At 41.1% G+C, this 10,918-nt stretch overlaps 1 protein-coding gene across 3 annotated transcripts in view; it reads right to left on the reverse strand.

Moving 5' to 3' along the window:
* The window catches only part of RAB28 (RAB28, member RAS oncogene family), an 82,323-nt gene extending 78,871 nt beyond the window's left edge, over positions 1-3,452 (reverse strand). For all 3 annotated transcript variants that reach the window (XM_045834669.1, XM_045834670.1, XM_045834671.1), the window contains exon 1: positions 3,193-3,452. In XM_045834669.1, the coding sequence (XP_045690625.1) occupies positions 3,193-3,267 (75 nt within the window). In that variant the 5' untranslated portion in view covers positions 3,268-3,452. The remainder of the gene's footprint in view (positions 1-3,192) is intronic.
* Between the last annotated feature and the right edge of the window lie 7,466 nt (positions 3,453-10,918).

Genomic DNA, 10,918 nt, shown 5'->3' on the forward strand with positions numbered 1-10,918 from the left:
GTAAATATTCCTTTTTAAATCCTTTTTTTCATTCAGCCTTATCTATGCCGTTTAGCTTGTTTAACTCAGAGCACAAAATCATTTGTGAAGAGGCTTCGAGTTCTAGAGAAAAATAACTATCATCAACGCTACCTTAGATGTTTCAGAATGTTTAATACATGGGTGACTGAAACAGTATTTTAAGTCAAAGAAAAACTCAGGGCATATGTAACATCAGCATAATGTTATTTAAGGTAATTTTTCACTTTTAAGATCTCAAAGTTCAGTATTTTTATATTAATTCAGAAAAATTCTATGGTTCTCTTCTTGGAAACTTTTGAGGCAAACATAAAGCGAGGGTTTCAAATGAAATGAAGCGTAATCTGTCAAAAGGGTAGATCACTGGGAACACAAAATATTAAAATGGATTCTTAGGTCATCTCTGGACACCTTTCTATAATTACTGTAAAAATTAAACAGTATCAACCAAATCAGGAGGCACTTCCTCTTCAATTATGTGGTATTTGTGCTATTTTCCATATCCAATAACTTGTCACACATCATTATATAAATATCCTTCTTAAACAATTATCAAGTGAACCACCATCTACCATATCTGAAACATTTTATCTGATTCAGTGTATGTGGGGGGTGGTAAACTTTTGGTTAACAATTTCTAACCATACTACACTTACTAGTACTGAAAAGACATCATAAAAAACATTTTGCCTTAAAAAAACTTTTAAAATATGTAATAAAATCAAAAGTATGAATCAAAACAGGAAAGAAGTGGGAACATGTGTTACTAAGGGGAGGAGCTGAATTTCTCTCGGAGAAACTGTTGGTGGTCATCTCAATAATTTACTGCTTCTGCCAGTATGTATCAAAATTCTCTGAGCTAGAGCAAGCAAGACAAACTATTGCTACAAAAAGTGGCCAGGAGTTAAAGCAGAATACAAATTAGAATGAGAGAGAGGCTGAATCCATAAAAGAACAGGACAGTAAACGAATCAGAATGGCAATGTGGGCAGCTGCCAATAATTTGAGAACTAAATGGGGTGTGGAGACAAAAGTCTGACGCGTGCGTAAAGACAAAAGCTTGGGTTTCTGATGCTTGTATCTGAAAATTTCTGGAAGAAAAAGTCTTTGCAGTTTTAAAATCAAAATGATGAAAACTAAGTCGAAACACCATAAAGAATATCACTTATCCTCTGAAGTAGAATGACAGTTCTTCAACAGTACAGAAGGGGGAAAAATATGGTTTGCCCTATGCTGAATTTCAGACAGAGAAGAAAAATCATAATTATTCACACTAAATTAACAAGAAAAACACGTGTATGACAAGCTAAAAGAAAAATCTAGATACAGAATTATGAACCAATTTCAACTGAGTAATACATGTATGGTAACAGATACTGGGAAAAATAAAAGTTTAAAGAATTATGACAGAACGTAAAATAACGGGCAATTTTGTCTTTTTACAAGTGTATCAGTGTTATAAGTTGTCATTACAATTTTATACAGGAAATAAATTGCTATGATTTGACTGTAAAAAATTTAGGAAATAAAAAAATTACTAGGCACTCAGAAGAAAATATGATAGATAAGAATACAAAATGTAACTTAAATTTTTATTGAATAAGGGTGGTAGAAACAATGTGGATTGGTTTAAAACAATTCATCCATTCAAAAAGTTGTTTTAAGTGTACAAAAATTAATATAATTAATAACTTATAAAGAAAATGATCCCAAGTTCTTCTCTTCCCCAAAATACTTGCAGGTAATCAGAGCATATTAGGTAAATTGTTTTTCCTCAGCAATAAAAATCAATAACAAAATACAGAACAAGAAAGAAAGAAATTAACAGAATTCCCCAAATTTTGCACATGAAGGACCTGTTTCCCAGACACCCCCGAAAGCCAAATTCCAGAACCAAAGAGAAGGGGCAGCCGTGCTGTGCCAAATCCCAGAGATGTGGGAAGAGGCCAAGAGCATTCGTCACCAGGGAAACCAGGGTCCCAACCACGCCGGGAACAAGGAACTGGGAGGCGGAAAACGGGCAACTAACTGGTAGCAATAACCTGAAGGCTTCGGCTGGGAAAAGGGAGGGAAGAAAGGAGACAGAGACTTCAGCAGTAATCCCAGGAACAGTGCTGGCGCCTTTGGCAGAAGCGACAGGTGTGAAGGCACCCCGGCAGAGGGCCTTCGCTTTATTTGGGGGTTGGGTCACAGACCCCTTAGAGATCCTACGGACCGAGCTCTCGGAAGAGCAAGTACCGGGCAATGTTTACTCCGCAACCCTGTGCTAAACACCCCCGCCTCGGACGTGTGGGGGCTGGCTGCCTGCTATTCCCACGCACGCACGCATGCACGCACGCAGTCCCATTCATTCCACCGACCCCCCACCCCGAAAACTGGACTTCCAGGCGAGGACCCCCTCTGCCCTGCTAACAGCTCTCTACCCGCAGCACCCAGCCCGTACGAGGAGCCCAGCAGGTATTTGTGGAATGAATGTACTGACAGGTGCTGGGCTGGGGCACAGAGATGCGCAGGTATGGATGCCCAGAAAACAGCCGCTACCGTTCATTGAGTGCACCCACGTCCCTTTGGTGGATTTTCACACTGTGTCTTTGCACGCTTCACGCTTGGAGGCGACCCCCTAGCCCCACCCCCCTTACAGAGGGAGCACGAACAGGTTAGCAGCGTGCCCTCCAGTGACCCGACCGGTTAAGTCAATTCTCACCCAGGGGATCTGATTCCACAGCCAAGCTCGTGGGAGCTCCCAGGGATGTGGAGGCATCAGAAACGGTAATGGGGGGGGGGGTTGCGGGACGGGGGGGAGTCGGGAGCCTACAGTGAAAAGACAGGGGAAGCCTTGCCAGACCCTTGCCAGTCATCAGATGAGAGAAGCTGGAAGGCTTCCCGGGGAGGCGCTGCTGGCCCCTGGCTCGGAGCACAAGCAGGAAATCGCGATGCAGTCGGGGAGCTGGGAAGTGACTTTTTTCTTTCTTTTTTGTTTTTAATTTAAGTGGGGGTAGACAGGTCTCGCCGGCCTTGACCAAGTGCCTGTTTCGTGTCCAGCCCCAGGCTACGAGCAGGAAGGCTGGGGCCCAGAGGCCCCGGGACTCAGGGAGGAGGCTGGGGGCGCCGGGGCCGCCGAGGCCGCGCCGGGATCGCTGCAGGCGTGGACGGCGAGCCCGCTCGAGGACTGACCTTCCCGGAGGTGCCGTCCCCCAGCACGACGATTTTCAGTTGCCTGTCCTGGCTCTCCTCCTCAGAGTCCGACATGGTGAGCCGGGAACCAAGTCTGCCTCCCCCCGCCCGCCAAGGTAGAGGGAGGAAGGGAAGGAGAGAGCTCTGGGGGCGGGGAGAGAAAGAAGGGCGGCAGTCGGGGGTAGAACCCCTCTCCCCGGTGCCGCAGCGAGCGCTGGACAAATCCGGGCCGATCACTCGCCGGGCGCCATGTTGCCCACCCTCCCTCCACTCTCCACGCGGCCCGCCCCCTTCGCGCTACGTAGGACGCGCACGCCCACGTCTGCTCCAACCCGCGCCCACCCGCGAGCCTCCCCGGCGAGCCGCCCCATTCGCGGACCTGAGGCGGGGGAGACGGTCGCGGCGAGCAGACGAGGCACGTGGCTACCCTCGCCAGGACAGTAGGAGAGGGGTAAAGAAAAAGTGTATCTCTCACACGAGGTAGAAAAATGGACGTCTAGGAGGTGCTTAAGCATGCTATCAAATTTTCTTGTATCCATCTTCCCCAAGACTACCCCTGTGCGAATGGTGTGGCCCGCGTTGGGATGGGGGGAGATGATGCCTAGGCTGGCGCTTTGGTTGCCATGGAAGCCAGGCGTGTTAGGAAAGGCGGTGGGGCGGGGCCTGTCTCGGCGCCGGGCCAGCGGGTTGCCAGGGGCAGCACGCGGGGGCGGGGCCCTGGAGCTGGAACAACAGAATTTGATGTTTCATTCATCAAGCGTGTACCCTTGAGCAGGAGTTGCCAAAGCGTGGTCCGAGGAACCCTGGGGCTCGATAAAGGGAAAACTATTTTCATAATATTACACCTTTTTTTTTTTTTTTGCCTTTTTCACGTTCATTCTCTCACACGTATAGAGAAGTTTTCCGGAGGATGCATGAGGTGGATGACCTCACTCTGGCAGCAGCTAAGGGAGCCTGTGCTTATTCTGTTTCAAACATTTCTTCGTATTACTATCCAGGCAGTAGTGATGGCTATAACGTAAATAAACAAAGGTTCTCTGGGGCTATAGTAATTCTTAAGAATGTAGAGAGGACCTGAGCCCAAAATTTTGAGAACTACTATCCAGTAGGGTAGGTCAAAGACAAAACTAAAAATTTTAATAAGGTGAGATAAAATCCACAATAGTAATTCTTGCCTACCATGTCTGTCTCATTGTTAATTATTTGACTTGGATGATCGTGCTCACTCCTTATGGTAACTCTAAAAAAACACGTTGAATTATCCCATGTTACAGATGAGGAGGGTTACCTCACCAGAAGCAGAGCTCAGAGGCAATGTCCTGTGTGGAATATGAGTTTGAATAGGATAACAGTAGAGTGTAAGAAATGGGCAGCCAGGAGACAGCCCTGGAGCTCTAATTGCACACCTGCACTTACTGAGCGTGTGCCCTGAGCCACAGTTTCCTTACCTAGAAAATACACAGATGGTACTACTTCCCTCTCAGGGTTGAGAATGAAATGTCCTCATCGCCCACCCAACAGGGGTGTCCAACCTGCACCCTGGCATGCAGCCCAGGATGGCTATGAATGCAGCCCAACACAAAATCGTACGTTTACTTAAAACCTTTCTTTTTGCTCATCAGTTTTCATTAGTGTTTGTGTATTTAACGTGTGGCCCAAGACAACTCTTCTTCCACTGTGGCCCAGAGACGCCAAAAGGCTGGACACCCCTTGAAAAGGAACACAGCACAATGCTTGGCACATGGTAAGCACTCAGTGTTAACCGAACTTTACGATCACCCTAACCATCTGTCCCATGCTAGAACACTGCAGCTTTCCAGCCATGCAACCTTAGGTTTCCTAGGGAGACTCTCAGTCTCTTTGTCTGTAGACAGGGCTGGTCCACACTAGTAGCTACCCAGTTAGGATCCGTTCCCACCACTACCACCACCACTTTCTACATCACTGGGTGTGTTGCTGAGAATTAGAAGAAAAAGGCATGGGAAGGGGCTTTGCAGAATACTTTGTAAAGGTTAGTTTCAGGAATCTGTATCTCATAAGGATAGACTTAACTTTTGTCCATGAGAGAAGTTAAGGTGCAGAAACTTGTTTTTCCACTCTTGCTTAATGAAGAGGATTGTGTGACTCAGTTCTGATCAATGAGGTAGAAGAGGATGTCGTTATTTGAATGAGGACATATGTTTGGAACTAACTGCTCAGTCTTCAGTAGATCACCTTCCGGGCTTCTTGCTATGGGGAATAATGCTAAGGCACTTTAGTGATGTAATCCATTACTTGAAGACAAAAAGAAATTCTCAATTGGCACAATTATTTTGGCCAAAAGCTAGATTTAGCTATGGTAATGGGATTAATTTTCATGTGTAGTTTCATATGAAGGAAAATGTAGAGGAAATCTTTGCATTTGCCAATCACTAATTTCCTAAACAACTGCTTTGATGTTGAGGCATCATTTGTTTGGATATACTTTCATCCCTGTGACAGTGTTGCTACATGAAATAAAAAGCCAATTGCATTAAGTTAGTGACTATATTTTACACACCTGTGGCAAGATTCCAGGTTGAAAATTAGATTTGAAGACTTGGAGCCATATTTGTAAATTAAAAAGAAATAAATATTCCTCTGTGTGGAGTACCTTGCTGGCTAGCATTGAAAGCTTCCGGTATGGTGTATTACCACGCTAAAGAGAAATAGAGCTGATCCACAGAAAACAAAGATGGCTCTGTGGATCCTCTGTAAAATGCCCACGCAGGGCCATAAACTAGGGGAATCTTTTCCCGTGTTCTTAAAACTAGTAAGTTAACAAAATGCTTAAAGAAGAATTCTAGAAACAAGAAATTAGAGTTCTTTAGATATGAAGAAGTAAAAGTAATTCCACAAGAAAAACCTGACCGCTATCTATGAATCCAATTTCCCACCTAATTTTAAAATATCTTTTCTGGCATCTGTAACATATGATAATCCAGATTTTTGTTGGAATACATCCAGATTCAAGGAGTTTATTCCCTCATGAAGCAGCTTGGACGATGGCCCAGTTATTAGAATATTCTTTCTGAGGTGAGCTGAAGTCTACCTTTGTAAATTCCAACTAACAACATTGGCTGTGTCTTCTGGAGTAAAACAGACTTCCCCATTATAATAGAGGTCTTCAAATCAATTCACTATATTAATGATGGATTTGACAAATATTAAGTAAATGCCTTTTGTGTGCCAAGAATTCTTGTTCACAACTCTTCTAAGCAATGAGGACACACATACAAGTGAGCAAAATCTGCAAGGGCTCAGCTTGCATGGAATTTGTAATTTGGTGGAGAGATGTAGTAGGTTAGATAAAGACTGCCCCAACAATATCAGGCCCTAATCCCTGGAATGTGTAAATGCTACCTTATTTGGGAAAAGTATCCTGCAGATGGGAGTGAATTCATGAGTTTGAGATAAAGAGATTATCCTGGATTACCATCCTTAGAGAAAGAGGGTGGATTTGACCCAGTGGGACCACAGAGGCAGGGACTGGAGTGGTGTGACAAGCCAAGGAGTTCTCGCAGCCACTAGAACCTGGAGGAGGCAGGGAACTGATTTGCCCCCTGGCCTCCAAGGAGAGCACAGGCTTGTCAGCATCTGAACTTCAGTCTCAAGAACACTGATTTAGGACTTCTGCCCTCGGAAACTGTGGAAGAATAAAGGTATGTTCTTTTAACCCATCAGGTTTCTGGAAATGTTTTACTAATAAAAGGAGAAACACAGAAATTTCATAAATCAAACTTGAAAATTTCAGATTCAGATAAAGAAAGATTTTTTAGAAAACAGATGGTAGATGGGATAAAGTCTAAAAATACCTAAACATTTTGTTCAAACACTAAATAAGTGGAGAGATGTCCCATGTCCATGCATGGAAACACAATATTGTAAAATATAGCAATTCTACCAAAAGATCTATGAAGTCAATGCAATTCTAGTAAGATTTTTCTTAGAATTTGAAATAATGTATACGCAAGGCAAAGATCTAAGAATAATGGAGATATTCAAGGAAAAGAAAGGCAAATAACTTCCTTTACCAGATATCAAGACTTAGTATAAAATTAAAATAATTAAGATATAGTATATTTATTATTTCAGGAATATTATTATTATACTATATATTATTTCATTTTTTAGACAAATGGACCATTATAGCAAAACAGAGAGCCATGCATTGGGCTCCCACATACATGGAACTTTGATACATGACAAAGTATATATGACAGTAAATAAAAAGGGGAAAAGGATCATAGCTGGAACCCATATAGGAAAAGACATAAAATTGGAATCCTACACTTCATCATACACATACACACGTGCAAAACATAAAATTCAGTGAAATTAAGAATCTAAATGTGAAAAAATTTAAATAATTTGCAATGATTATCTTTCTTATCTCGGGATACTCATAGATTTCTTGAGCAAGACACAAAGAGTTAATCATAAAGGATAGTATAAAAGTTGCATTGAAATTAAAAACTGCTCCATCAAAAGATACCATACAGAAAAAAAAAAGAGGTTAGAAGTTACTATAACATCTGTTATTTAAGCCACCCAGTATTTTGTGATAGCAGCCCACACTAATGGAAACAGATTTGGAACACAATTTTGTACATAGCAATATCTAAAAGAAAAATAAGTGATAGCTGCCTAATTTTTTAAGCACTGAGAAGAGATTAGAATTTCTAGGTTTTCTTAAAGTATTATTAAACTACTATCATTAAAACTATGTGGAACAGGCACTGGAATAGATAGATGAATTTCTTCAAAAGAAAAATGGTCCTAATATATGAAAAAATTAAGTGGACAGTGAATGTGGTGTTTCTAATCAATGGTAAAATGTGATGTTACTCATTGGGTGTTCATTTTTCAAACTGAATGACTATCTCATTCCTTACATAAAAGTAAAAATATATTCTTAGAGGAAGCCATAACAAACTAAAAACTGGGTAAATATTTATCACTTGGAGTAGAAATAGTTTATCTAACCATGGTACCATTTTCCATAATCAATACCTGGCACTCAATGAAACCTTGGTATGTGAGGAACAAGACCTTAGTCACTCAAGTGACTAAAAATGAGGAGAAATTGTGGCCAATAGAAGTACACCCAGAGATGCAGGTATGAAACATGGGCTTTACATACATAGCTGATATGTGTAAGGGTTTATATGGCAAGATTGAGAATTGTGTTGGGGAAGTTGAAAATATAAAAAAGAATCACTGGAAATTATGAATAAAATGTAATAATTAAAATTAGCCCAATGAGTGCATTTAATAACAGGTTAGACACAATCGAAGAGAGAAATAATAAGGCAGAAGATAGGTCAGAAGAAAATATCTAGTCCGAATAACCCAAAGCCAGCTTGATAGAAAATACAGAAAAGACCATAAGAAACATATGGGGTATAGTCAATATATATAATTGAAATTCCAAGAGATATACTTTTGTTTTTCTTTATTCATAACAAAGATGGCCCTCCAGAGCAGTGAGAAAATGACTCTCTTTAATAGCCCTGGGTTGCTGGGATATTCATTTAGAACACAATAAATCTTGACTTTGACCTTACACCATGTTCAAAAGTCATTTCCAAGCATTTTGTACAGCAAAGTCAGAAGTAAGAAAGCTCTGCCCTGGCTGGTGTGGCTCAGTGGACTGAGTGTTGGCCTGCAAACTGAAAGGGCTGGTTCAGTTCCCGGTCAGGGCACATGCCTGGGCTGTGGGCTGTGAGAGGCAACCCATGGATGTTTCTCTCCCTCTTTTTCTCCCTCTCTCCCCCTCTCCCTAAAAATAAACAAGGTCTTTTTTAAAAAGTAAGAAAGCTTTTAAAAATACAAGAAGATATTTTCATGATTTTGGAGTAGGTGAAGATTTCTTAAAGAAGACGCAAAAGTAACCAACATTTAAGGTTAAAGTTGATTAAATAAGTTACAATAAAATTTTTAAATTCTAATTAACAAAAGACATTTTTAAGAAAATAAAATCCCCACAGTGTAAGAAGATACTTTCAATGCATATAACATGGGTGACTGGTATTTAGAATTGGAAAATATACTTATTTAAATAAAAACAGATACAACCCAATAGAATATTGGACATGAGGCTTGAATGGACATTCCACAAAATAGCCAATAACATAAAAAAGTTCTTAACTCCATTAGTAATGGGGTAAATGCAAAGGAAAACCACAATGAGCTACCATTACACCCCACCAGAATGGTTAAAATTATAAGGACTGAAATTACCAATTGCCGGAGATGTGGAGCCATGAAAGTTTCTAGGCACTGCTGATAGAAGTATAAATCTCTGCAACCACCTCAGCAACCTCTTTGGCATCATCTGCCGGGCTGGGTATATGCTCCACAGTCCAACAATTTCCTTTCTTAGTATCTGTCCAACCAAGATACATCCAAAGACATGCACAAGAATGTGTACAACACTATTCATCACTCTTCAAAACTGAGATCAATCCAAATGTCTATCAGGAGTTGAATTGTGGTATAGTCACACAAAGGGGTATTATGCAGCAATGAAAATGAATGAATGACTACATGTGACAATATGGAAGAATCTCATCAATATAATGTGGAATGAAAGAAGCCAGACACATAGGAGATGAGTATATCTTCCATGATTTCATTTATATAAAGTTCCCCCAAATGCACTCTGGTATTAGAAATCAAAATAATGGTTACCTTTGAGGAGGAGGAAGAGGGTAGTGGTGAAGAGCAGGGCATAAGAGGAACTTTCAGAATATTGGTATTGGGCTATTTTTTTACTTGGGCGGTGGTCACATGGGTGTGTCCACTTTCACTAAGGCATGTAGTTTTGAGATGAGTGCAATTTTCTGTAAGTATATTATTCTTAAATTAAAATGGTAAATATTTATACATATATGGTTGATAGTAACTGCATAGTAATATTAAACCTAGAAGAATGTAAACCAAGTTATTAATAGTCATTAATAGCAATGAGTTTAGAGAATTATCACTTCCCATGTTAAGTATTGCTGTTTTGTGTACACTTTTTACAGTGAGAACAAATGTGTGTTTTAATCAGAAAAAAAACATGAAAAAATAAATTGGTAACAACGAAAGACTACAGTTCTTTCTATAGTACCTACAGTCCTCTTTATAGTGGGCAGATGAGAACTTTGTCGTGTGATGAGTCGATCCCACAAATACAGAAAACATGTTAGTTTTATCATCAGGTAGGAGCCTTTGTTTGAAAAGAAAAGAAAACTTCCTTGTAACAGAACCCCAGACTGGTGTGTGAGCTGCAGTTTTCCAGCTGCCCGCAGTTCTGCCTCATTGCTTGGGGATGTGTTTCCCTGAACACTAAAGCGTAGCTCCAGACAAAACCAAAAATGTACAAAGCAGGAGAGTTCTCAAATCACCTCCACAGCTGTGAAAACCAGGCCTATCACAACTTACCAGCGAGTCTGGCATGATTAAGGAAGGTAATCCAGCATGTTTTTTAAAAAATGGAAGTTATGGAACAAATGCAAAATATTATTGGAAACTTGACCAGGGCACTTTGGGGATGTGAATTTCCCTGAGTGTTAAGAACCAGCATGGAGAACGCAGCGATTTTAAGAAAACTATGGCTTTCTAGACTCTGGCTTGGCAGGGGCACAAGTGTTCATGAAGACATGCCGTCCTTTACTTTGGTCACTTCTGAAACCTTGTTTCTCTCACAGCTCTCCTCGCC

This window comes from Phyllostomus hastatus, unplaced genomic scaffold, assembly GCF_019186645.2.
Source record: "Phyllostomus hastatus isolate PE091 unplaced genomic scaffold, TTU_PhHast_1.1 phas_contig_196, whole genome shotgun sequence".
Taxonomy (NCBI): Eukaryota; Metazoa; Chordata; class Mammalia; order Chiroptera; family Phyllostomidae; genus Phyllostomus; species Phyllostomus hastatus.